Source organism: Sus scrofa, chromosome 14, assembly GCF_000003025.6.
Source record: "Sus scrofa isolate TJ Tabasco breed Duroc chromosome 14, Sscrofa11.1, whole genome shotgun sequence".
NCBI lineage: Eukaryota > Metazoa > Chordata > Mammalia > Artiodactyla > Suidae > Sus > Sus scrofa.
Genome location: NC_010456.5, coordinates 111,561,960 through 111,589,950, shown reverse-complemented (window position 1 = coordinate 111,589,950; position 27,991 = coordinate 111,561,960). Strand labels below are relative to the sequence as shown.

The window sequence follows — 27,991 nt, the reverse complement described above, 5'->3', positions numbered from 1 at the left end:
TGAATGAATAAATGAATGGATAATGCAAGAGGAGGAAAAAAGCAATCCAGATCTAAGGTAGCTCAGCCATGTTTTCTTTATAGATGCAAATGAATCATATCAATCATATCCATTTGGGAATATAAAACAAGAACCAATGAAAGAACTTTATGACAGCATGACATGTTTTGAGTACCACCTGGAATTATCATATGTGAAGCACAGTAGTTCTCCTACTTGTATGCTGAGAGACCTCCTGGAAAATGCAGCTTTCCTTTCCAACATTGTATTTTTATATTTTCTAGCTGCCTTGCCAGATTTTCTTACTGTACACTATCAAGTAATTTTGCCAAGTGGAACAGCTGCTTGAGGGATGGAGGGCAAGTTGGGAGATTCAAGAGGCCCAGATCAAAGCTGACAGAAGGAGCAAAAGGCCTTTTGCTGGCTGAACTGGGAATGAAGCACTAGGAGTCCCTGAAAGGAAGCGTGTCCCCTGTAAGGAGGGAAGGGGAATCTCTCTCCTCGGTGTTAGTGGGACCAGAAGATGTGTAGGGATGAGGCCAGGGGCTTGGGCTGTTTCTCAATTCGGAACATGGCAGCCCTTCCACTCTCACAGGTTCGCCCCTAGAGCCTTTGCCCCTTTTAGCCACTTGGAGCCATACCTCCTCTATGCTCGCCTCTCCTCTGCAAGAGTTGAGATGAGGGTGTCTAGCATTTGACCAGTTCTGCTCTGGAAGAGCTACCTGGTGCCTAGACTCAGGAATTATTTCCGGGAGGGAAGATGACTGGGAAGCTCTTTGGGCTGCAGAGGGTCCTTCAGGGATTAGTTTGTCCCTTCCCAGAGCCCTATTTCATCAAGTCCCTGGTGCACTGCTTCCTTCTGAGAAGAGAACCAGAAAACTCAAGCACCACAAGCAGCAAGATCCTAACTACTGAGTGAATGTATTAGTGGAAGATTTATGGGGATGATTTGTTAAACCTTGGCAGATTAGCCTCAGTCAGGCCAGGAGTACTACTTAGGCCATCAGGGAAGTGAGGCTTATGGGAGGATGGTATCCTGGCAGGGTTGGAGGGAGGAGAGGGCCTAGAGGTTATGTCTTCCATGTGCCCTTCCCTATATCCCCAAGAACAAGTTCAATACCTAGGGAGTGGGGGGATGTGTATATCACAGTCACTGCAATAAATTAAGGTTCAAGGTGCTGAAATTCCTATTAGCAACAGTTTTATTGCAAGGTTTTACCTAATGAAGGAAGGTATCCAATGCCTTGAATCCTGCCTGTTTGAGAATCAGGTTAGTGAAAAGGAAGGGGTCACAGCTTCTCTTTCTTCATGACCTGTCTTCAGAGGTGCAAATTCTCAATGGGAAATTGCCTTTATTTATCTCAGTCTTGACTCAGGGGAATAAGATACTTGGGGGAAAAGAAGGGGTAAAGTTGATTGCTAGGAGGATATAGGTTAGAAATATAAAGAAGTTTACTTTAAAGGGTAGGAAATGACTGACAGTTTGGTCTTACATCATTCCTAGATGTGGGGATGTGTCTGGAGCACCTTGGGTGATTGTCTAGGAAGGTCATTTCTCCCACTGGCAAAGTCCCTTAGAAGCATGTTATCACAAGTGGCATCCTTGGTTTTCTGCAGGTCCACACTGTAGGGTCCCCACCTCCTCCACCTTCAGCCCGTCCCTCTGGGGACCGACTCCCAAAGACATGCTTATGCCTGGGTCAGTTTCCTCAGTATCCCTTCAAGGAAAGAGGGAAGAAGAAGAAGGGAGAAGGCAGAGATTCCTGGAAAGCCTGTGCCAGCAGAGGGCCTCTGCAGAAGGAAGACGTGGCTACAGCGGAGACCTTTCAGCAGAAACTTGGGGCGGGGAGAGATGAGTAAATGCGAAAAGCCATGCTTTCCCGGACCCTGCATATCTCAGAAGCATTCTTCCAGTTTCTAAGATCCACAGGCTTTAGGGCAACGAGGACAGAGAGGAGGAACGCCTGTACACATCCTGGTCTGAGAAAAATCACTAGCTCAGACTCTCAAAACGGTTCCCAGAGCTAAGTGTGGTGAGCGGACGATGCAGATAGCTCGAGGAGAGCGCAGAGGAATTGTGGAAACAGGTTGGGAAGTGGCAAGCATCGGAGAGAATGCAGAGTCTCTCCCTCTCGGGATCCCTGGCCTTGGTAGTGTGGAGTCCCTATTCCCTAGATTCCTCTATTTGGGGTCTCTAAAAGAAGCCAAGGACAAATAAGGAAACAAGAAGGGAGAGAGGAGGCCCTTAGGGTTTTCTCCCAGGTTTGTGAGCCGCGCCCCCCGGCGGCCGCTCCGCGCGACTGCAGAAGTATTTGGTAACCCGCCGGCGGCACTGCTCGCAGCGGACCGCGCAGCACCAGTGGAACTTGCAGTTGCAGCTGGACACTGTCTCCGCGCGGCGCTCCTCCACCGACAGGCCGCAGTCGCCGCAGAGCCGACGGCAGCTGCGACGCTCCCAGCGGCCCAGGGCCCGGCCGCGCCGCAGGCACTCTCTGCCTTCGGTGCCCAGCAGTCCTAGAGTTTTGTTCTCCAGGCAGTAGTCCGGGGAGTCCTCCAGGTGCACCAGCTCCCGCGTGGAGATGGAGCGAAAGGTGTCGGCGATGGCGCCGCGGCCCGCCGCGCTGTTGCCAGCACCCTGCAGCAGATCCACCTTGAGAGCTGCGTGGTACTTCTCTTTCAAGTGCGCGCCCACCTCTCGGAACTCGGGCAACTGCAGCCAGCAGGTCTGCGTGGTGCAGCTGCCAGAAACGCCGTGGCATTTACATGTGCGTTTCATGGTGCCCTTTACTGCCTGAGGAGAGAGCTAGGAGTGAGCAAGCCAGGAATTAAGCGCGTGAGGAGCCTCGGCCTCAAGGGGGTTGCGAAGCGTCTAGCTAGTCTACGTGGCCAGCCGGCCTGGTACCTCATTTCCCCAGTCTGATAAATGAATTGATGAGCTGTCCGCACCTAGCTCTGGCAGTGGGTTCATGGAGCCAGCTGCCTGATTCCAGGGGCTGCGGGACTCACCTTGCGACCAGCCTCGTTGTTGTGTAGATTCATGGCTGCCCGGGCATCCTGTCCTGTCTCCAGGGCATCTACGAACTGTTTGGATATTGCCTCTCCGAAGCCCACGTTGTCGCTGCAGCCTCCCCACAGCCAGCCTTGGCCCCCTGGAAGCGTGCGGTGGGAAAAAAGGCCGTTACGGCGGGCGGGCGCGGAGCCTCCTGGGCTACTGATTCTAAGTGGGTTTGGGGAAGGATTCAGGTGGGGCGAGTGCTCTGTCTCCAGGTTACTGTCACCCTAGATTTGTTTTTGCCACCTTTGTGCTCCTATTTCCAGCCTCAGCCAATCCCCTGCGCAGGGCCGTATGACGTAAGTAGCTGACAAGGGAATTCTCAGCCAGGTGCTTGCCCGCCCTCCTCAGTGTTTCGGGCCCTTGCGCACAGCGTGCACGTGCTCCGCCAGCGATGGCCGGGACAAAATGGCGCGGAAAAAGGTGAGGAAAGCGCGAGTCCTGAGGGGGAGAGAGAGGCGCAATTGAAATTATATGGAACAAAGAACTATGTCTAGTCACTTATGAGGGAGCATGACAATGGGAGAAAAAAGAATGTATACATGTATGTGTAACTGGGTCACCATGCTGTACAGTAGGGAAAAACTGTATTGGGGAAATAACAATAAAAAATTAAAAAAAAAAGAAATAGTATGGAGCAGCAGTTGGAAGGTGAGCTGGAGGGCAGAGGATTGGACAAGGCAGTGAAGGTAAACAGTGGAAAGGAGACAGGGAGAGGCGGCGTAGAAGGGCGTTCGTTTCCCCTATGTTCGAGATCATACTAGGATAGAGTCCGCAGAGAGTGTTCTTTTATCATTATTGTGTTTAAATTAGGGAAACCACACAGTCAGAGAAGGGCCCTCACCTACATTTAGCCTGGTTTGTCCCTGTAGGGTTTGAGGCCAAACTGGTTCGCCCTGATTTTCCTCAGATTTAGAAGAATAAAACGCTTCTTCACCACACCAAGTACCCACCAAGTTTTTCCTTAGGTGGACTTTACTGGGCCACCCTCCCCACCCCCAGTATCACTACTCACCCAGTTGCCCATTGCGGGAATCATCACAGCCACAATTGTCAAAATCCCCAAGGCTGCAGTTTCTAGTCAGAGTGTACATGACCCCAGCAGAACTGATAGCATGCACGAATGCCGTTTCCCGATTAGCTGGCAGGAACCAAAAATGGAGCGAGTTAGAGGGAGGAGTTACTGCCCAAAGACACGCCTCTAATACCATCCTGATACCCTCCTTTCCCTACTCCATCCTAATAGCCTCTGCTCCAGCCCTGTTCCTTTCCCTTTCCATCTTTTATGACTAGGTGGCTAGATTGTTGTTCATGTGAGTGGGATTTAGGTGGGAAAGAGCCGGAGAAAGAAATGGGGGAGACTCTGAAGGCCAGGTTGTGAAGAACCCATCCCCAATTCCTCCTGGAACACTGAAGTCTGAGAGGCAGGTGGTAACTAGTCCTGAAAAGAATCCCTGATTGGCAGCTCTTTCACTAACCGGTTGGCCACTTTTTCTCTTCTCCATGGGAACCTGGTCTCCAAGTCAGTTCCCACTTGCCCTGTCTGTCTGTACCTTGCTGCTGAGCCTGTGGAAGAAAGGGGCTAAGGGAGTGCCCATTGTGGCTCAGTGGAAATGAATCAGAATAGTATCCATGAGGACGCAGGTTTGATCCCTGGCCTCGCTCAGTGGGTTAAGGATCCAGTGTTGCCGTGAGCTGGGGTGTAGGTCGCAGATGTGGCTGGGAATCCCACATTGCCGTGGCTGTGGCATAGCTGTGGCTTCGACCCGTAGCCTGGGAACCTCCATATGCCGAGGGTGCGGCCCTAAAAAGACAAAAAAAGGGAAAAAAAAGAAAGAGGCTAAGAAGCATGGAGATTTATGACCCCTACCTACCTCCTGATGTTATATTTTGAGAAAGCCTTTAGCCAACTGGGAGGCTGAGGATGTATGGGATTGGGGCTGAGACAAGGTCCACTTGTTGAGTAGTGAGGGTGTTGAGAAAGAAAGAAAAAAGCCCTATACATAGGAAGGAGGACCTGGAGAAGGAACCGAAGATCCCAGAGAGGGAGATGACCTGGAAGCAGAGACCAGCTGAGGAACAAGGCGAGAGAGGAGGCAGGGGGCCATCCCTGGAGAGTGGAGGTCTAACCTGTGGCCAGGGGGTCCAGGGAGCTGTGGCCAAGGCTTTCCTTACCACTTCGAAGTCCACCATGGCTGGACAGCTGCAGGGCTCTCTCAGGGCAGTTCCAGCGATCCCATGCAAACTGGTATTTGCATTCTTCAATGCCACTCTGAGCGCCAGCAGCTACACTGCTGGAGTAGATCAGGTAAGCCTGCAGGGACACAAACTTCAGACTTGCAGCAGCTGACCTTGGGAGGCATTTGCACTAAAGTGGCCAAGTGCTTTTCCTGGGCACGTTCCCATCCCTCCAGAGTTAGGAGAGTGAGCACTTTCCATATGCTGTCTCATTTAACATCACAAATAACCTTGTGAAATAGGTACCATTTTATAGATTCGAAACCTGAGGCTCAGGGAAATGATGTAAAGCAGTTTGCTCAAAGTCCCACCACTAGCAAATGGTAGAAGTAGGAATGAAAATCGGTTTCAGTTAGACCGATCTCACTACCTCTATTCACTATAGTGTTCTGTCACTCCAAAATGAGCCCCAATTACATCGTTCACAAATTTTTAGGTGTTCTCATTCTATTACTAGTTTAGAAAGAGCATTTTGGTAGTTCTCTTGTGGTTCAGTGGGTTAAAGATTCAGTGGCTCGGGTTGCTGCTGTGGTGTGGGTCCAGTCCCTGCCCCAGGGACTTCTGCGTGCCACAGGAGCAACCAAAAACAAAAAAAAAAAAGAGCATTTGTAGCTGGAAATGTACTTAAAGATCATGCAGTACAGTGCCAGCATCTTTTTTTTTTTTTTTTTTTTTTTAGGGCCACACTTGCAGCATATGGAGGTTCCCAGGCTAGGGGTCGAATCAAGAGCTACAGCTGCCAGCCTACACCACAGCCACAGCAACGCAGGATCTGAGCCACATCTGAGACCTACACCATAGCTCACGCTCACAACAATGCAGGAGCTTTAACCCACTGAGCGAGGCCAGGGATCAAACCTGCAACCTCATGGTTCCTAGTCAGATTTGTTTCTGCTGTGCCACAACGGGAACTCCACCAGTACCAGCATTTTAAAGATGGAAGACTGCATCCCACCCAGTGCTGAGAAGGATGGCCAACTGTAACCTGACACTGTAAAAAAAAACTTTTCTGGCTCTGGAAATTCTGGCCATAAATTCAGAATCAGTATTCCTGAGTTCTTGTCCTAGCTCTGACACTAATTTGCTGTGTGGTTTGCAGTGTGTCCCTAACCCTTTCTGTGCGACAGTTTTTCTCCCTGTAATATATCCAGCATAATAAGAGGTATGGATATAATGAAGAAAAATTGACATGTATAGTCTCCAGTTAAGAAGCTAAGATGAGGAGTTCCCATTGTGGTGCAGCGGAAACGAATCTGACTAGTATCCATGAAGATGCACTGGCCTTGCTCAGTGGGTCAGGGATTCAGCATTGCTGTGGGCTGTGGTGTAGGTCTCAGATGTGGCTCAGATCCTGCGTTGCTGTGGCTGTGGCTCCGATTTGACCCCTAGCCTGGGAACTTCCATAAGCCTCAGGTGAGGCCCTAAAAAAAAAAAAAAGCAGCAGCAGCTGAGTGAAATCCAAATAAATCAAAAGAATTTTTTTCTTACCTTTGGACCAGTCATCAGGAAATTGTTCACTGACCTAGAAGGGAGAAAAACCACAGAACATAAAAGAGATACACCAATTCATTTCTGCTGCCAAAAGGATTACTTCAGCAAATATACAGGCGTGCTTCAGAGAGATTACTGGTTTGGTTCCAGACCACTGTAATCAAGCAAATACTGCAGTAAAGCCAGTAACTGAATTTTTTTGTTTCCTGGTGCATATAAAAGTTATGTTTACACTATACTGTAGCCTATTAAATGTGCAATAGCATTATGTCTTTAAAAAACAGGAGTTCTCCTGTGGCACAGTGGGTTAAGGATCCAGCATTGTCACTGCAGTGGCTTGGGTTGCTGCTTCGGCATGTTTGTTCCCTGACCTGGGAACTTCCACATGCTGTAGGCACAGCCAAAACAAACAAAAAGCAATGTACATGCCTTAATTTAAAAATAGTTTATTGTGGAGTTCCATTGTGGTGCAGTGGAAAGGAATCTGACTAGGAACCATGAGGTTGTGGGTTCGATCCCTGGCCTTGCTCAGTAGCAAGGATCTGGCATTGCCATGATCTGTGGTATGGGTCACAGACTCAGCTTGGATCCTGGGCTGCTGTGGCTGGGGCATAGGTTGGAAGCTGTAGCTCCGATATGACCCCTAAGCTGGGAACTTCCATGTGCCTTGGGTGCAGCCCTAAAAAGAAAAAAAAAAAAAAGTATATTGCTAAAAAGTGCTAACCATCATCCTGAGTCTTCTTTGACTGACTGAGCAAGGCAACCTCATGGTTACTACTCAGATGCATTTCTACTGGGCCACAATGGGAACTCCCGTCATCTGAGTCTTGAGCAAGTCTTAATCTTTTTTTCTTTCTTTCTTTTTTTTTTTTTTTTTTTTTTGCTATTTTAGGGCTGCATCCAAGGAATATGGAGGTTACCAGCCTAGGAGTCCAATTGGAGCTGTAGCTGCCGGCCTACACCACAGCTCACTGCAATGCCGGATCCTTAACCCACTGAGCAAGGCCAGGGATTGAACCTGAATCCTCATGGATCCTAGCTGGGTTTGTTAACCAGTGAGCCACAAAGGGAACTCCAAATCTTAATCTTTTTCCTAATAGAGGGTCAGGACTCGTTGATGGCTGCTGACTGATCCAGGTGGTGGTTGCTGAAGCTGGGGTGGCTGCAGCAATTTTTTAAAATAAGACAATAAATTTTGTCAGGTCAATTGGCTCTTCCTTTCACAAATGATTCCTCTGTAGTATGCAATGCTCTTTGATAGCATTTTGTCTACAGTAGAGTTTCTTTCAAAGTTGGAGTCAAAAAGAAAAACAAACAAAAAAGGAAATTGGAGTCAATCCTCTCAAACTCTGCCACTGTTTTATCTACTAAGTCTATGTAATATTCTAAATACTTTATTGTCATTTCAACAATCTTCGCAGCCTCTTTATCCTGGGTAGATTTCAACTCAAGAAACACTTTCTTTGCTCATCCAGAAAAAACAACTTCTCATCCATTCAAGTTTTATCCTGAGATGGCGGCAATTCAGTCACATCTTCAGGCTCCACTTCTAATCTAGTTCTCTTGCCATTTCCACCACATCTGCAGTTACCTCCTCTGCTGAAGGCTTGAACTCCTCAAAGTCATCCAGAAGGGTCGGAATCAACCTCTTCCAAACTCCTGTTAATATTAGTATTTTGACTTCTTCCCATGAGTTATGAACGTTCATAATGGCATCTAGAATGGTGAATCCTTCCCAGAAGGTTTTGATTTACTTTACTGAAGTCCATTAGAGGACTCACTATCTATGTCAATTCTACCCTTGTAAAATGTATTTCTTAAAGAAGACCGGAAAGTTGAAGTGACTCCTTGATCCATGGACTGCAGAATGGATGTTGTGTTAGCAGGTGTGAAAACAACCTTCATCTCATGGTACATCTCCATCAGAGATCTCAGGTGACCAAGGGCATTGTCAGTGAGCAGTAATATTTTGAAAGGAGTCTTTTTTTCCCTGAGTAGTAGTTATCAAAAGTGAGCTTAAAATATTCAGTAAACCATGTTGTAAACAGAGGTGCTGTCATTCAGGCTTTGTTGCTCCATTTATGGACCATAGGCAGAGTAGGTTTAGCATAATTCTTAAGGGCCCTAGGATTTTCAAAATGGTAAATGAACATTGGCTTTAGCTAAAATCACTAGTTGCCTTAGTCCCTAACAAGAGAGTCAGCTTGTCCTCTTAAGCTTTGAAGCCAAGCATTGACTTCTCCATTCAAGCTCTGAAAGTCCTAGATGGCATCTTCTTCTAGTAGAAGGCTCTTTCCTCTACATTGAAAATCTATTGTTTAGTGTAGCTTCCTTCATTAATTTTCTTACCTTGATCTGGAATCTGGATAACTTACTGCAGCTTCTATGTAAGCATTTGCCGTTTCCTGTTGCATTTTTATTTTATGAAGATTGCTTCTTTCCTTATGCCTCATGAACTGACCTCTGCTAGCTTTGGACTTTCCTTCTGCAACTTCCTTACCTCTCCCAGCCCTCATAGGATTAAAAAAAGTAAGATTGCTCTGGGATAGGCTTTGGCTTAAGGAAGGGTTGTGGGTGGTTTAATCTTCAATCCAGACCACTGAAACTTTCTCTATATCAACAATAAGGCCATTTCACTTTCTTGTCATTTGAGCCAATCTCAAAAGGATACATACTGCACGATTTCATTTATGTAACAGCAGTGAAATACATCATTTTGTGGAGCTAAAGAATAGATTAATGGTTGCTAGGGGTTATGAATGCGGGTGGATACCCCCATAAAGTGGTAATACCAGACAGTCTATGGCGATAGTAAAGTGTCTTGATTGTGGTGTGGTTTTGCAAAGCTATACATGTGGCAAAGTTGCATTAAGCTATACACATACCTACATTAATATATACATACACACATAAATGAGTGAGTATATGCAAAACTGGTGAAGTCTGAATAAACTTCACGGATATCGTTCTATCCATTGTAAGATGTTAACGCTGGGGGAGGCTGGGGAAAGGGTGTATGGGACTTTCCTGCATGTTTCTTTGCAACCTTCCGCAAATCTATAATTATATAAAATTAAAAATTAAATACATAATGAAGAGTGCTGGAGATTTGGCAAATGAACTTCAGTATGGGCACTTGAAAATTAATCCAAATATGTCACCTATTATCTTTCTTTTTCTATTATAAAAAGTAACATGGGAATTGTTATGTATTATTCCGTGAAAGTTGGTGTAATCTGTGTGTCTAAAGGCCAGTAAGGTTCTGGCCATCATCAGAAAGCAAATTGGAAATGAAATAGGCTGAGAAATTTCAGTCTCTCATCAGGGGCCAAAATAGCTTGGCTGGCTTCATACAGAACACACACAACACCTAAAGTGTGGGGAGTTTTTGAAAAACAGTATTGATGATCTGTGGGGCTGCCATATGAGAAAAGATGGAAAAGATTCAGAAAGAAATATAAGAGAATTTTAGAAAAATCACAAAAGACTAGAGTCTAGCCAAACCAAGGCCTACTTTTTAAAGCTTGGCACACAAAATTAAGTTGAATTAAAAGAAGCACTATTATCTTCGGGGCAGTAGCACCAGCAGAGCACAAAAAATAAATTCAAAACTATTTGAATGGGTTTGGAGATAAATTTCTTTTTTTTCTTTTTGTGCTCTTGATTGTGATTATTTCCTTTTTTAGAAAAGTTTCTCATTATAGTTGATTTACAATGTTCTGTCAATTTCTGCTGTACAGCAGAGTAACCCAGTTATGCATATATATACATTCTTCTTCTCATATTATCTTCCATCATGTTCTATCACAAGTGATTTGATATAGTTCTCTGTGCTATACAGCAGTACCTCATTGCTTATCTCTTCTAAAAGTAATTTTTTGCATGGAGATAAATTTCTGATCCTTAATGGCTGGTATCAGAGAAGTCAGCCAAGTCCTGTGCCTCAGAGAAAGGAACCTGAGCTTACTATGGCTCAGAAGGGCAATCTTTATGTGAGGGATAACTTTCAAAGACTTTTGGACATTTCCAGGCCAAACAGAGGCTGGTTGCCATTCCACAAGAGTGAAGGAAGGAAAACAGAGCAGCAAAACAAAAACTGAATGGCAACCATAGGTAAAAGCTTTGCTGTGAGCCTGGGTCAAGGAACTTCCTGTAAGAGGGTACTGAGTTGGAGTCACGCGGCGTGATGGGCAGAGATGCTAGAGGATTCTTCTTTCCTTGAAGATCCTACAGTATGTGAAGATTTGTGCGATATGCTGGTCTAGCCCAGTTGATTAATCAGTCGGATTTAATTGAGCATCTGCCATGGGACACGACTGTAGGCCTTATATGGAAAAATATTCCCATGAGTTGACTTGGGTTGTTAACCCCCAAGGTATTTGTAGACATATTTGAAACACGTGGTAGGCGTTACTTTTATCCAAAATATCCAGTATGAAGAAAAGACTGTATATCCTTGGCCTGATCACCAAAGGAAGAGGACTTTGTTCTTGGTGAATCAAACAGTGGCAAGATGTCCTTTTGGAGATTAAGGTTATGGAGAGCACAGAGAGTGTGTAATGTGAGAAGGTGGGAGGAGAGTCAAAGAAGGAGGAATTTAAGTGTTTGTAGGGGTGCCACCTAGGGACAGTTATATGATTAAAGGAAAGATGTTAATAAACAGTGAAAGATGGAGGCAGCTCTTTGCAACATGGTCCAAGCAGTATACTACTCAATAGATGCACAAGCTTCCCCTTCCCCCTATATACATTTGCTGATGGTCCTACCCCCCAGGTTGGGTGTCAGTCAAAAGGTATATGTCCTTCTGGACCCTCCCAACTCTTTTCAGACCTTTGATTAAATGCAAGACTTGCGTATCCAACTATACTGTTGATATCTCCACTTTAGTCTTTAATAGGCAGCTCAAACTTAACACATCCAAAACTGAACTCCTGATCTTCGCTGCCACCACTTCAAACCTGCTCCTTCTGTTGTCTTCCCCATCTAAGGAAAGGACAGTTCTTTTTTCCAGCTGCCAGACAAAAATCTTAGAGTCATTTTTGACTCCTTCCTTTTACAGCCTGTATACAATCTGTCACCAGCTCTTGCCAGCTCCGGCTCAAAATATATTCATATTTTAACCAGTTCTCAGCACCTTCACTGCTGTCACCTTGGTCCAAGTTGTCATCATTTCTTACCTGGATTATTGTTAAGGCTTCCTAACCGATCTCCCAGCTTCCATCCTATTCTCACATATCCTGTGTTCAAAATGACTTGTCCCTTTAAAGAGTGATCCATTTAAAATATAAGTCAAATTTTGCCCATATCTGCTCAAAATCCTCTCATTTGTGTGTGTTTTCATCTCACATAGAGTGCAAACAAATTCTTACTGTGATTTATAAGATCCTATACAATCTGGGAGTTCCCTGGTGGCTCAGCAGGTTGAGGATTCAGTATTATCACTACTGTGGCTTGGGTCACTTCTGTGGCACAGGTTTGATCCCAGGACCAGGAACTTCTGCATGCCATGGGCACAGCCAAAAAAAAAAAAAAAAAAAAAAAAAAAGATTTTATGCAATCTGGCCCCCAGTTATGCCTCTGGCCTAATCTCCTGGTACTTTCCCCTCTCCCCTCACTTACTCTGCTCCAACTGCACTGGTGCCCTTGTTCCTCCAAAACACCCGGCCCTCTCCAGCCTCTGACCATTTCACTTGCTGCCTTTTCTGCCTGGAATGCTTTTTACTCATATATCCACATAGCTTGTTCCTCCACCTGCAGCTGCCTCTTAATCAAATGTGTCATTCTCTCTAAGGCTTTACTGAATCATCCACTTAAAACTGCAACTTCCCCACCCTCTTTCTCTGCTTCATTTTCCTCCATGGCACTTTTCATCATTAGAACACTAGGTTTTACATCTCTATTTGTATATTCTTTGTCTCTTTCCACTCGACTGTAAGCTTCGTTAGGCAGTTTCTTGTGAGTTTTTTGGTCTGTTTTATTCACCAAGTATTATCAATGCCTTGAACAGTGCTTGAGGATAGTCAGCATTTAGTAAATATTTGTTGAATGAAAGAGCAAAGGAACTCACATTTAGGGGTGAGAGCAGGAAGAAGTATCATCTGAGGAAACTCAGAAGGAACAGCAATCTAGAGAGATGGGGGAAAGGAGAGAATCCTTCATTCATGCCCAAAGTCTTACGCCATGATTATGCAACGTCTCCCAAATCTTTACCTCCAGCCCTGTCTTTGATCTTGAGGTCCAGGTCTGCATTGTCAAATGAATGTTAGACTTCTCTACTGGAAATGTTTCAAATTATAAGGACAGTATGTTTAAAAGTTAACTCTTCTTCCCTGTCAAACCAGGCCCCTTCTGACTTTACTGTCTTAACTCTCTCTGAATCCATTCTTAACATGCAATCAGTTATTAAGACCTGTATCTTACCTCTGTACCATTTCCCTATTTTCTTCCTTACTGTCTCAGTGACTTTCATTATCACAGCCTTAGTTGTGACCTCTGACCCAGACGCTCCACTAACTGACCTCTCTACTTAGAGTTTTTATCCCTTTCTGATTCAGTGTGTAGTCTACAGCTAGATCACTTTTCTGAAAGCCCAATTCTGATGTCATCCTGCTCAAGAATCTTTTGTTGTTCTCCAGCTCTGGATGCTCAAGGCCCTCCATAATCTGACCCATGTATCTTTCCAGCCTCATTTCCCATTAACTATCCTTCATTGTCCAATCTTCTAGTCAAATTGAACAAGTTGCTATTCCTAGAAATCCATGCATTCATGCCTGTGTGCATTTGCTCATACTGTTCTGTTAAATCTTTTTTTCTTTTTTTTTCTTTTTTCTATTTCTTGGGCCGCTCCCAAGGCACATGGAGGTTCCCAGGCTAGGGGTCTAGTCAGAGCTGTAGCCACCAGCCTACGCCAGAGCCACAGCAACGTGGGATCCGAGCCGTGTCTGCGACGTACACCACAGTTCACGGCAACACCAGATCGTTAACCCACTGAGCAAGGGCAGGGACCGAACCCGCAACCTCGTGGTTCCTAGTCGGATTCGTTAAACACTGCGCCACGACGGGAACTCCTGTTCTGTTAAATCTTATCTCTTCTTAGTATTTTTAACCATTGGTGCTGGGACAACTGGATATCCACATGCAAAACAATGAAGTTGGACCCCTATTTGACACCATATGAAAATTAACTAAAAGTGGATTACAGCCCTAAATGTAAGAGCTAAAACTGTAAAACTCTGAGAAGAAAATAGGTGTAATTTTTCATGTCCTGTCAGGGAATGGTGCTTTAGATATACCAAAAGTACACATAACCAAAGAAAACATAGATAAAATGGACTTTATCAAAATTAAAAACTTCAGTGCTTCAGAAGACATCATTAAGAAAGTAAAAAGATAACCCACAGAATGGGAAAAAATATTTGCAAATCATATATCTGGTTAGACACTTGTATCTAGAACATGTAAAGAACACTTACAACCAAAGAATGTTTAAAGCAAATAACCCAATTTGAAAGTGGACAAAGGATCTGAGTAGACATTTCTCCAAAGAAGACATACACATGTCCACTAAGTATATGATAAGATATTGAACGTCATTAGTTACCATGGAAATACAAATAAAAAATATAATCAGAATTCATGCCCACTAAACTAAAATTAAAAAAACAACAACAACACTGTAACAAGTGTTGTCAAGGATGTGGAAAAATGAGAACCTTCATACATTGCTGGTGGGATTACAAAAATGGTACAGCTACTTTGCAGTACTAGTCTAGCAATTCCTCAAAAGATTAAACATGGAGTTACCCAATGACTGAGAAATTCCACTCCTAGGTATTTACTCAAGAAAATTTTAAACATGGGTCCAGCAAAAAACTTATACATGAGCATTCATAGCAGCATTATTCATGATAGCCAAAGAGTAAAAACAACCCAATGTCTATCAGCTGATGAATGGATGAGTAAATTGTGGTCTGTTCATACAATGGAATATTATTTGGCTATAAAAATAAATCAAGTACTGACAAATGCTACAATTTGGATAAACCTTGAAAATAGTATTCTCAGTGAAAGAAGCCAGATACAAAAAGCTTTATATACAAAATATCCAGAATAAGCAATTCCATAGAAACTGAAGTAGATCAGCAGCTGCCAGGGGTTGAGGGGTGGAAGAATGGCATGTGACTGATAATGGATATGGGTTTTTTTTAGGGTGTTGAAAATGTTCTAAAATTGATTGTGATGAGCATTGCACAAATTTGTGAACATACTAAAACCCATCGATCTGTACATTCTAAGAGGTAAGTTTTATAATGTGTGAATTATATCTCAATAAATGTTAGGTAGGACTGCCTTAATTATTATTGTATCTCCTCCAGCTCCCAATATAGTACCTGAACATAGTAAATTCTCTATAAAAACAAATTAAAGGGTTTTGAAAAAATAATGGAAGAATCATCAGAATCAACAGAAATTTCTAGGATAATACGGACTGAAAAAAGACTGGGTGGGGGTAGATATGACAAGGAGGTTTGTGGCAAGGCAGTGTTCCCATTAGTTGTCTAGCGTTGTGAGCAGAGGACCAGAAGATTGTTCCATAAGAGCAACAGACAATAAACACGGAGCATATATACACAGAGGCTGATGTTATAATCAAAACTTTTAGCAAAGTTAATCTGACACACTTAATGCCATATATAATTGTCATTGGGCTTCATAGTAAGTAGGCATATGTAGCAAGCAATTTACATAAATAACTGTAGTTAATTTTGTTTTCATACTGCCAAATAAAAATTTTATAATTATTTCTTCTCCTTTTGTTAATCTTCCAAGTATATATACTGATACCATATAAAATTTAATTTCTATCACACAGTAATATCTAACATTTATTGGCTATATTGGCTATGCTAGGAGCTCTTCTGAGTGCTTAACCTGTATCATCATTTTCAATTTTTATACATATATAACTGTACAACTTATTGAGTATTTATTCTTCGCACACAGACTACTATTTTTAGTGCTTTACATGTTTTAAGCTCACATAATTATTATAGCAATTATAAGGGTGCCTGGGGCTTCCCTGTACATTTCTTTGCACCCTTTTGCAAATCTGTAATTATGTAAAAATAAAAATGTGACATACATTCAGATATACGTAATCTGGAGTGCCAGAGATTTGGGGAATGGACTTCATTAAAGGCATTTGGAAAGCAATCTGGACATATTATCTGTAGAGTGCATGAGACTCTTCTGGGGAATTTATTAAACATGAAAGATCCCAGCTCCAGAGACTTTTGCTGAGCAGTGGTAATGGGGGAGTAGGTGGTAGGAATCTGTATGCACATTTTCCTGAGATAATTATATTGCAGATGATTCTGAGAGTCCAACTTGAGGAACATTGATTCAGAGGGAGAAGAGGGAGGTACCTACAAGCATCTGATACCTAGGTATAAAGTGAGGGCCTGGAAGGCTCAAATTATTGCCTCATTATTCTGGAAAATGGCTACTCCAACTGCAACAGTAACAAATAGGTAGACGTTTTCTTCTTTTGTATCTGGATGGAGCACCTTCTGGTTTCTGTAGCTTCCAAAGCTCTCACTGGTCACTGCCTTGAGGGACTGAGTCTCTGATTGTATTCAGCATTAAAACTGTGGACCTCTTTCCTTCCCTGCCGTTTTTTCCTTGGTTTCTATAGTATTTTCCTGGCAATTATAGCTGCCCTGTTTATGCCCACATTCCCATACCAAGACACAAATATTGGGGAGGAAGGAAAATGCCTGCAAGGATTCTGAATCTTTGTCCAGGGCTCTCTGTCCTCTAGGAAATATGTTAACTACTTCTACTCATGGAAGTCTTTAATCAACCCTGCAGTGAGTCTTTAACTCTTTTTTTTTTTTTTTTTTTTTTGATCTACGGTTTTCCCTACAAGCTTCTAATGCTATTTTATTCTTCTCCCAAGTTAATTTACCAACAGTAAGAATTTGAGACAGCAATCTGATCTCTCTCTCTTTCTCTCTCTCTGCCTCCCTCTCCCTCTCCCTCCTCCTCTACTTGTCATTCACTCTGAGCTCTCACAGTAATGTTTCACTGTTTCACCATAAGCAGCTTCGGTTGTCACTTGCTCCCATCTGGGCAGATTGGCCAAATTGTGTCCTTTTGTCCTATCTTCACTACCTGTAGCCACAGTTCCTCTAATGGCAACAGTAAAAGTTCCTTCCCACTTCCTTTTAATGTGTGTTTAAGTCTTTGCTATTTTCTTCGTTACTAAATATCTTTTGAACGCTGGTTAAGGAACCATCCACACATACATGTGTTGATGGTTTTGAAGTTGTGGCTGACGGCTAAAGCAGAGCCCTGTGGACTTTCCTTTTCCCATTGCTTCTCTAATCTAGAGATCTTCTAGCCTTGCCTCACCTCATTGGCTGTAATCTGGCTACAATCTGACCGCAATTCAAAATTCTTTCATCTAGGGCACCAACACCCATAGCTTTCAACCATGTACAGCTTTTTCTCTTGGGCGACATGGCCTCCTGAATTGTCTGTTGCACAATTCAGCCTGATCACCAGCAAAACTTTTTCCCAGGGAGCTGGGGCAGGAGGGGAGGGACTTTGGATTAACCCAAATACAAATGCCACAGCTTCTCTTTTAGCTCTTGGAAAACCTCCAACTTTCTTTTGTTTGTTTGTTTATCTTTTTTTAACTAACATTTATTACCCATAAATCCATACACTAAAATTTGCAAAGCCCTTCTTCATCTGATACCATTTGAAGAAATTTATTTTACCCCCTTAGGAAGTGCAAGTTCCAATTCTCTGTCAGTTATGGCTAATTATGGATGAGCTGGTAAAGCCACTATCTAATTAGTGTGACCCATATCTTCCTTTTGGGGGGCTTTCTCCAAGCCAGCATAGCCCATGAAGCAGTCTGTAGCACATCACCTTGTACAGTGAGCTGTTTGGCAGCCATGGTGAGGACACATGCCCGATTCTGTAGAGCCCGTGGCACAGATAGGCACAGGACCAGCAGCCCCCAGCACCGTGCTATCTGCAGACTTACTTCTCCCTTTTCATGACCAGGACCTTGTTACTGGGCCAAGTTTATGTGCATGACTCCCTCTTTTCTCAGTATCCGAGTTCCCTCCCAGGAAAGCCTCTTGTAGGCTAGCCTTACTCGTTTGCCAAGTGTTCCCAGATACATTCGAATTCCAGTGGTTGATGTAGCTTCCATTTAACTTAGGATTCCCCTTTTCCTTCCCCCTACATATTTTAAAAAACAAAGGTTCTGAATGTAATTCTCCAGAACTTGTTTTCCTCTCAACGCCCAGGACTTGCATCTCAGCACCCTCTGATCCCATCCTTTGTTCTGTCTCCCTTCACTTTCCCCACGAGTCCTTGAATAACAGGTTGGGCTTCTCCTTACCCTTGGAAGGCCATAAAAAGTCTCTGGGTCATGAAGCTCTAGTTGGCTTGCATTAGGAGGGATCTTCTGATATTACAATTTTGGGTGATGGCCCAGAGAAAAGGAGAAGTGGTTTTGAATAAATGTAGGTACAGATCTCCATCTGGTGATTTGGTACAGAAAGTATAGGGGAAAAGGGTGAAAAGATTAAGGGGAGAGTCCAGAGCAGGGGAGCTGCCTGGAGCTGCAGCAGAAGGTGCTCCAGTAAAACAACTTTCTCTTAGAATAAATGCCTGATGGCTAGGTTTTTCACCTCATAGAACTCATGAGATGCCTTGGGACGTGGAAAGCCCAAAGACAGCTCTTTCTGAGCTGGTTTCACTGTGACTCTAGTCTCTATAACGTCTGACCCACAGACAGAGCGCATGCGCGTGCACACACACACACACACACACACACGCTCACACAGATGTGTACACACACACACAGTTATGTACATAGAAGGCAAGCCTTACTAATGACTGTGAAATAATATCTCATTGGCCCCAAAATTTTCACTAGCTTTGTTGACAATGCCTGAGGATATTTAAGCTAGAAACAATTCACTGTACAATTAGAGAGAGATGCAGCTTTTTCTAAGAGAGACCAGCATGACTGATTCTTATCCATTGTAAAGTAGAAATAATTGAAATCAGGCTCTTTCCTATTTAGTTAGGGGAAGGGATTAGGAAATAGAAGGCACAAGATAGCCGAAGTCTTGAAGGAAAGAGAAGTATTCAGAATTTCAAAGACAAGTTTCCTCCTACTTAAAAATTTGTCAAGAGGGAACAAAGGTGATATCAGTGGAGGGATCTGTTTCAATCAAGAAATAGAACAGAGGCCAGAGTAAAGCAAGGAAGCAGTTATGAAATGAAAGGAGCTAGTATAGGTCCACTGAAAGAATACAGATGTGAAAGGAAAGAGAAATGATGCAGTGAAGAATGGGGCCGAGTGAAGGTTTTTTCAAGATGAGTATAAAAGGACAAATTAACAAATGTGCAGTTGTAGCCATATCCCCATAATCTATTTCACTGATTTAAATTCCCTTTCTTCAAAAGGAATTCAGCCCTATGAATAATTCTGTTTTATAGAAATGTAAATTTTCTATATTATAAGGCAGTACCCTAAAATATTAAGGAAAAAAGTCTTGTAAACCACTTGCCTAAGAAAGTTAAGCAGATGCCTCAGTTTTAGCAGCTGTCTTTACGTATCCTAAAATCCTATGTTATCTCCAGTCTAGCCCTTGCCAAGTAACTACCGGCAAAGACCATATAATGGCCCACAGGCCACTGTGTACCATGAGGCTCTCAGGCAGATTCCTTCCCAAGCAAATCACAAACTTTCAAGGGATAATCTTTTCCCTTGAAACTGAAAAGTCATTTGTATTCCAGGATATTTTATAGAGGATAGGCTGTCATTCCGTGTCCTCATTTCCTTCCTTCTTTCTGTATTGTAGCAAACTCTGCTGAGAAACACTAAGCTACAAAAAAGCATTTCAGCACTTAGCATGTCAATGAGGACTCTAACTGGGAATAAGCTGCACTCATTCTCTGTTCCGGGGTCTCTAAGAGAAAGCTTCTAAGGAACAGCTCAAACCACTGTTCCCAGAAAGCATGGGACTGCAGGAACCTCTTCCAGACTGTTATGGAGGCAAAGGATTTCTTTCTTTCTTTCTTTTGTAAGATACTGTAATGTTGGTTCCTATGGTGCAAACTTTAGAAAATATTCATGTTCTCAGTTGCATTGATGGATCAGTCAGTCTGTTTATACCAAGCTAAGAATTATCCTACAAAACACCCGATGACCAGTTTAAGGTAGCAAAATTGACAGGCTTTGGCACTTTGGTGCCATTTTCACTACTAAATCCAAATGGATGGTAGAATTTTTCTTTCCTCAATCTGACCCAACTATCAATTTTCTGATGCCTTTACTAACCAGCTACACAGCTCAGACAGAAATAAGCTCAAATATGTATTTGAATAAACTCTCTTTTATTAATTTTATTCTTGATCCCCCCCCCCAAGGGCAGTCATATCTGTATGATGTCCTCAAGATTCACTCTAATTACTGGCTCAAGATCTCTCTCAATTCAAGTTTCCTTTTCCTATCCTTCTTTTTCCTATTTAGAACCATGGTAACATTTGGAAGATTTAGACAAAGGGAAACATATGCAGTTGACAGTGCTACAAAAAGTATAGATGAAATAAGATTAGCCAACGGGTGATAACTGTTGAAACTGAGCTATGGGGGTTCATTATGTATGCTGTTCTGTCTTTGTAAGAAAATGAAAATGTTCATAATATAAAATTAAACAACAGAATTATAATCTGAGCAGAATCAATACTCTGTGCAATCTAGGCTCTACCAGATGACTTGGATTAACATGAAGAAATGCCGAACAGAATAAAATGGTTCACTATTTATTATCTTGGGTATTAGTGTGAAATGAAACCTTCGAAGTCTGATACGGTGAATCTGGAGAGCCTGAGTAAAGCAAAAGCACTGCGATTTATGGTAGCAAAAAAGAATTACAGTTTTGAATGAAGGGAAATTTCTTTTAATACTGGCTGGTTTAAGCTTAGCCTAGCAAACATAAGGATTTCATCTATGGAGTAGCACAGAAAGATTGAACTAATGGTTCACTTACAGGGTCTTATTGAAACTACTGGCACATAGCCTTGTACTGTGCTGGAACCAGAGGATGCTGCAGTTGGGAAAACAACCTATTAAGAAAAGTGAATTCAAACTGGTCAGATAATGGTGAATTAAAATGATCCCCCTATGGTCGGATTTCTCTTGGCCTGGAGAAAACTCTGACCTTAGAAGCATACAGTGAAATGATATGATCAATAACAAGAGCCGACAATAAAGATTGAGAAAAACAAACCATAAAAGTTTGGCTTATGAGAGTTGTCCAAAGTGGATGGTAGTTTCTTTCGAGAGGCCCTCAGAGTGTAGGTATATTTCAAATGGGAGGCAGTGAGGAATGTTATTTATGTGAACCAAGCTCAGAGTTCCCCCAACTGTTAACCCAGCCTGATCTTTTACCAAGGAAGAAAAATCCGCTTTCTGAAAAATGAGGGCTTGTCTTCAGAAAAATTGTATTGACCTCTTTCTCTAGGCCCTATGAATTCTCCTCTGCCTTTCTGATGGAAATAGGAAAGAGGGTTTTTGGTTTTGATTGTTTTGTTTTTTTGTTTTGAAGGCCAACACTATACTTTTATTCTACACATCTCTCCATCATGTGCCTGAATTAGGGATCCTGGGGAATTTAGTTTTACCATTGGCTAGTTACTCTGATAAGCAAAAGGCAAAAGAGCTCTAAAGATTCCAAGTGTCTATTTAAAAGCTGTTAAATGAAAAACAATGAAATGGAGTGTACCCATAATAACTCTTGGACTCCTGGAAATCCTAAGAGATGCAACAAATATAGGTCTTTATTCTTAGGAAAATATAAGCAGAGCTTCCTTATGCTATACGTAAACTTTTAACATCAGAGGCAGTACAGATAGTTTTTGTACTGATCTCCAAACGAACGCAAATCCACTATGTTGAAAAGAACAGGTAATTTGAGGTTTGGGGCAAAAGCCAGTTTATTTAATCTAATCCCAATCAAAGAAATTGCAGACAGTTTTCAGTGAGATGAAAGAAATGAAATAAGTATCAATTCTATGGATAAATACATGTAAGAGACAATTTAAATAAGCTAACAGAAGAAATACTTTTTAAAAGAAAAATACTCATTAGGGACAAGCTTTTGTTTCTCAGTGTCAGACTTCTGCATGTTTATTAGACTAAACTGTTAAAAATTCCCAGAAGAATTGGAGTGCCAGACAGAGAAAGATGTCTGGCCATAACAAGAAAGAACATGGTCCAGTGTTCTGGTTACTGAGCTACAAGTCATGGGCAGAGGAAACAAAGCAGGGTTCTGTCTGATGCAGGATGGTTTAGTGGCTCAGAGTAGCAGGTGGTATAGAGTCAAATTCCTGACTCACCAAAGACAAGCTGTGTATCTTTGGCCAAGTTACATAGTGAATGCTCACTAAATGTTGGTTCACGTTATTACTATTCCTGAGTATAGATTTTGTCCCAGGATATGGGGCAGAACCAAGGCTAATCATAAATTACTCTTTCTCAGGTCTACAGCAGTATGGCAGTAAGAACTTCAGCAAACTAGGAAACTTCTGCTTTTAAACTAGAAAACGAAAAAGGTGTACTTCTGAGACTTGATACCTATTCGTGAAAATTTCTGAACTCAGGAAAAGATTCAGCTTAAATTGTGGTTAAAATTTTCCTGTCATGGTTCTCACCTCATGTAAAATAGTTTATATGAGTAGTTCAATTCAAAATGCATGTGCTGCTGGTAGGGTAGAATGGTTAAACTTGCAGGCTCCACAATCCTGTTTTCTGTGTTCACATTCCGTCTGGATCATTACTAGCTGAGTGATCTTACCAAGTTACTTAAGATCTCTGGACCTCAGTTTCATCATCCATAAAATGGAGATGTTCATAGTACCTACTTCAGAGGATCAGCATAAGGATTTGTAGAGCACTTGTAACAGCGCTTGCCTGCATAGCAAGTTACCCCTTATTACAATTGTCATTCATTTCCAGACATCATGATAGACATGAGACACAATGATAAATAATGCAAGGTGTCTGATCCTAGAGGAGTTTCTGGACTAGTGGAGAAGACATTCAAAAGCAAAATTCCAATAAAATGTGCCAAATACAACCATGGCTTAACCTACCACTGTATACAATGAGGGCAAAAGGAGGGGTAGCTAATTTGACCTGGACAGACTTCCTGGAGGAGGGAATGCCTGAACTAAGTCTATAGGATGAGTAGATGGCAAAGTTCTGGTGGAATTTTTGGAATGTTTTAGCTAAAAAATCATTTCCCCCAAATGGAAACAAATAAAATCCTTTCTAAATGTCTTGATTTATAATAGCAATAGTAATTAACCAGCAGATAAAGATAATTGGATCATATCAGTTGGAAAAAAAAAGAAAAGAAGAAATGGAATCCCAGGAAAAAGGGATTTTTTTTTTTAATAGTCCCAAGAGAAAACAGTACTACCCAGTATAGAGCAGCATTAAACTGATTTTCCCAGCTGGGGAAAAAAAAAAAAAAAAAAAAAGGAAACTTTCCATGGAAGAGAGAGTGTTTGGCTTGAAACTCCTTTTCTTCTTGCCCTTTCCAAAAATACCCCCATTTATATAATATCACAAAAAAGGAGATCCTTCTTTGTATCATATTAGCATCCACACATTAAAAAAAATTGAAGCTGGAGTTCCCGTCGTGGCGCAGTGGTTAACGAATCCGACTAGGAACCGTGAGGTCGCGGGTTCGGTTCCTGCCCTTGCTCAGTGGGTTAACGATCCGGCGTTGCCGTGAGCTGTGGTGTAGGTTGCAGACGCGGCTCGGATCCCGCGTTGCTGTGGCTCTGGCGTAGGCCAGTGGCTACAGCTCCGATTCAACCCCTAGCCTGGGAACCTCCATGTGCCGCGGAAGTGGCCCAAGAGATAGCAACAACAAAAAGACAAAAGACAAAAAAAATAAATAAATTAATTAAAAATAAATAAATAAAAATAAAAAAAAATTGAAGCTGCACCATGGAGCATCCTCCTCATCGCTTACAAACTGGTTTTGTAAGAAAAGCTGTAATGATATGTCTCCTCCCAGACCACACAGCCCTAGTAAATAATAATAATTATTAACATTATTATCCATGGCATGAGATACAGAGACTCTGAAAGGAAAAGCACAGGGCTCTGCTGTTAAGAAATCAATAAGAAAATGGGAATTAAATTTCAGTGATCATGTCTCCAGCCTTAGAAGGACTTCCTACAGTGCAGCTGCCAACCTAACCCTCCTCGGTGTTAGCCTATGAATCCCAGACCTTTTTTTTTTTTTTTCTCATGGACTATAACCTTTTTTTATTGAGCAGGGAAGCTATTAAGCATGTGAGTCTTTTATATTGGCATATTATCTTCATATTCCAAAGCAATTTCACACACTTTACTTTTTATTTTCTAAACTTTGGAGATTCCCAACCTCCGTAAGGATGAGAGTCCCTTTTTTAACCTGACAAAGTTTAGTGGATTCTCACTCGACTGCACCTGTTCCTTGTGTATCTGCCAGTGGGAAGAACTCAACAAAAACTTAATGTGACAACAAAGTACCTTGAATTCAACCATTTTAAATGAATGTGCATTTTATTGTTCATAATAGATATGAAAAATATTTTCACATATATGCAGAGAATAATAAACTGTAGATGATGTTTGGTGAGAATATGGATTCAACTTCCCCACCCCACCCACACAGTAATTGAAGTGCTTGTTAATTAGAGGTCTTGCATGACATTAGCAGATAAAATTTTGAGAGCCACAGAGGGGTTACCCTAAAAACATCCCTGAAGAGAACCAAGGAATTATGTATTCCAAAAGCCGCCTTAAAACCCAAAGATTTCAGATAAATTCTTGCTCTGTTGAACTCCGTTGGAAAGAAGTAGAGGTAGTGATCTCTGTTGAAGGATAGGGCAAAGCCAGGGTGGACTTCTGTGTCCTAGTGCATCTTTCTGATTTGGTGGTTGATTGGAGCAGCGAGAGAGAGAGAGAGAGAGAGAGAGAGAGAGAGAGAGAGAGAGAGAGAGAGAGAGAGAGAAATAGGCAGAACTGAACAAAACCCAGTATCATTATGAGACATCATTGGGAGTAAAAGAAAGGCAAGAGTTAAGGAAAAACACGTTCTAGGCCTGTTCATTCCAGATGAGTAAGGATATTGGAAGTGAAAAGTCAAATTGGTTCATCCCGGGCTACCACTGTAACCATCGCCATCTGCTTAGCTGTATCATGGGCTTGTGCATTCCCATTCTTTTATTTTTTTGGAGCCATTAAAATTAAAAAAGCAAATTCAAAGAGAAGATTTTTCTTAGGTTACTAAAGGAAATTATCCTCAGAAGTATCCCAACAAGAAGAAACTGTGGAGGATGCTCCCCCCCCAATTATCTTGCACTGAGATACCAAGTAAAACTGCACATTGTAGGTGAATGTCATCTTTATTCTCTCCTTTTCAAACCCAGGAATTTCTGTTGATGGGCTCTTTTAGACAGTAATTTCAGGAAAGCCTACAACTGAACAGCCAAGCAGAAATTGTGGTTTTCTATTTGTTAAATGCTTTTGAGGTCCTTACATAAAAGGTTGATAATGAAGTATTAAGAGAAACTCTGAAAGGCTGCGGTTGGTCAAATTTCTCTGCCTGGCACAAAGGCGAGGATGACCTTATGCAAAACCCTGATAGTTCCATTATAAGAATAATCAAGATTTAATGTGAAGTGTAAAAAATCGCTTTCCAGTGCTACCAAAACCAGACTCTTGGCAAAGTATAAATGTTTCATTCAAGCTGGGACTTATAGGGGAAAAGCAATTAAAATCTAATTGCATTATACAGGAGATTTGTACATTTTCTCCTCAAAGTCAGGCAAGGCGAGAAGGGGTTCTTAAACCCTGTTTTTAAATTAGAACTTTCTTTCACATCTCTTTTTTTCTTGTCTCTTTTTGAATCCAGACACTTGAATTTGGACAGACAAGCAACCCAGCCACCTTTCAGTGTGGCTGTGTCAGTATTGGAATGAAATGAACATGACCCCCTCCAGCAGGGAAGGAACACACAGTAAAGGTATTTTTTATAGAACAATTCTTCACACTGCCCTGGTGACTGGGGAGAGGAATCTCGTGTTTCTCTTTTGCTGATACTGAATCAGCTGAAGAATACCATGAACGTTAGTAGAAATGCTCTGAAATAGTCTCCTCTCCCTTTTGTCTTTTTGTTCTCAGAGAAGAGAGATTTTTTTAAAAAACGTGAAATATTTAATGAAAATGCCAATTAAAAATTGACCAGTTATTTGGTGGTTCAGTTTATAATCAGAAGTGTTGCTAATTATTGCATTAACTTGCAAATCGTTGTAGTAATTGGGCATACTTCTGATCCACTCTCTAATAAAGATGGCTATTCTCATTTACGATAAGAACACACTCTCAACTAGCAGAGAAAACTGATTTCAGCAAAGAAATTCCCATTCTTGTTTTCTCAACAGTTTATGTAGTGATTGGATTTATATCTTGGCAACATAGATTGGCAAAATTGGAACTGATAAAGAGAGAAACTGAGTTTATATCTTAACTGGGGAGAAATTCCAAACACCCTAGCAACATGCATCTCCCAGGTCTTACTTCTGTATGTTATTGCACACTTGCTTATTAACATTTCCTTATATAGATACTTATATGTTTTCCAAGAGCTTAATGAAAATGATGATAATATCATCTATCCTCTCTGCAATGGTTTATAGTTTACAAAGTACTTTCACACACATTTTCTCATTTTCTGAGCAATTTGGAAATATGTGTAAATGGAATAAAGTAAATAAATTTGTAGAGAAGTTTAAACTTCTAAAATAGCTTATTTTGAATATGTTTGTTAACCCAAAACCAACTCAATAGCTCAAATAAATTTTTAGTCTCTAGGAAGTGTCAATATGAGCAGTTACTTAGAATATTCTGAAAAAAATTAAAGTCCGAAAGTACAAAATAAGATCCTGTTGAATTCTGTCTCCAGTCTTTACCTCAAAGGTCAGATTCAACACACAGTAGAACTTGCTTTGAACCACCTTCTTCTTATCCGCAACGCTGACATCAGGATTTGATAATTAAAAAAAAAAAATCTACTGTCCATTTTCCCCAAGACTACTTAGAATATTTATGGTCCAGCAATTTATAAAAGTGAGACTGCTTCCATCTTTTAATCCATGCCTTTATTGCTAAAGCTTTACTAAAACCAGCCATAAATTTAGGAAGAACCTTAGTCCATAGAACAATTTTTTTTTTTTCCTAGAGGAGATCCCAAGGCTTCCTACAATTCTAGAAATGAAAATAAGCTCTCTCCAATAGATTACATACATGTACCTATTCCCAGTTCCAGGTAAGAGTCTAGGTTACTTACCAGGTGTGGCTGAGTTGGAGGACACAGGTAAAAAGAAAGATGCACACAGAAGGCTTCATAAGCAACATAATCCTCTGGAGTAACAAGGATAGAAAATTCTAAAAACTTGGGAGACGAGAGGTAAGATGGAAAAGTAGTCTCCTCAGTGGTAGTGGGGGAGAATTCTCCTCAAACCCCAACTTCCTTGGTGTAAGCGATCCCAAACAGAGTTAAGGGGAGGTGAAATGGAGCTGCCAAACTTCCAAAGAGGAGATTATCTACTTAATTAAAGTTTTTTTTCCCCTCTAAGTCCTTCGGCCAATCAGAACTCAAGTGCCAGAGAAAGATTGAGTCGATCAAAAGAACACTCCAGGATCCTCCCAGACAAATGCAGAAGAAGGGGACGAGGAAAGGGGGACAAAGAGAGGAACACGGAGAAAGAGGACAAAGAAAGAAGGGGGAGGAGGAAAAGGGACATAGCAAATCCCCTCCACATAATCACTGCGTGGAGTCTCTCTCCTCCCTCCTGCCCCCTGCCCTCCCCCACCCCAGCCCCCCCACCCACGCACACTCACCGCAGACACAGACACACGGAGAGGGGAGCCTGGTCCCCAAGGGGATTTAGAAGGGACCGTGCTTTCCTGGTTGTCCTTTGTAGGGCTTTGAGACTTAATTTGCATTCAGGGTAGCTTTCTTCAGAGCAAAATACACCATGTACTGGGTGAACCTCAGCCCTCCGATTTGAGAATACAGAAATATGACCCAACTGGCTCTGGTATTTGTTGTT

At 42.0% G+C, this 27,991-nt stretch overlaps 2 protein-coding genes and 1 long non-coding RNA gene across 21 annotated transcripts in view; 2 read left to right on the top strand and 1 right to left on the bottom strand.

Annotated features, from left to right (window-relative positions):
* SEC31B (SEC31 homolog B, COPII coat complex component) overlaps positions 1 to 4,034 on the top strand; it is a 40,775-nt gene extending 36,741 nt beyond the window's left edge. For 14 of the 18 annotated variants that reach the window (XM_021072485.1, XM_021072483.1, XM_021072480.1 and 11 more), the window contains one exon: positions 1,618 to 4,033. In XM_021072485.1, the coding sequence (XP_020928144.1) occupies positions 1,618 to 1,860 (243 nt within the window). In that variant the 3' untranslated portion in view covers positions 1,861 to 4,033. Of the gene's footprint in view, positions 1 to 1,617 lie in introns of all 18 variants that reach the window. The other 4 variants (XM_013993161.2, XM_013993157.2, XM_013993185.2 and 1 more) reach the window with 3 other exon arrangements.
* WNT8B (Wnt family member 8B) lies at positions 54 to 27,673 on the bottom strand. Of its 2 annotated transcripts, none has more exons than XM_003125589.6 (6): positions 27,226 to 27,673; positions 6,779 to 6,812; positions 5,228 to 5,366; positions 4,068 to 4,193; positions 3,007 to 3,149; positions 54 to 2,791 (listed from the first exon to the last, which is right to left on the bottom strand). In XM_003125589.6, exons 1-6 carry the CDS (start codon positions 27,291 to 27,293, stop codon positions 2,246 to 2,248), a joined length of 1,056 nt encoding a protein of 351 aa, XP_003125637.4. In that variant the 5' UTR covers positions 27,294 to 27,673; the 3' UTR covers positions 54 to 2,245. The 2 variants fall into 2 exon arrangements, with proteins under 2 accessions (XP_003125637.4, XP_020928145.1); XM_021072486.1 differs by lacking the exon at positions 27,226 to 27,673 and adding an exon at positions 12,849 to 13,570.
* Positions 13,827 to 26,817, top strand: LOC106509031. Its single transcript, XR_002338380.1, has 2 exons — positions 13,827 to 15,078; positions 25,792 to 26,817. It is a non-coding gene; the product is annotated as an uncharacterized LOC106509031 (long non-coding RNA).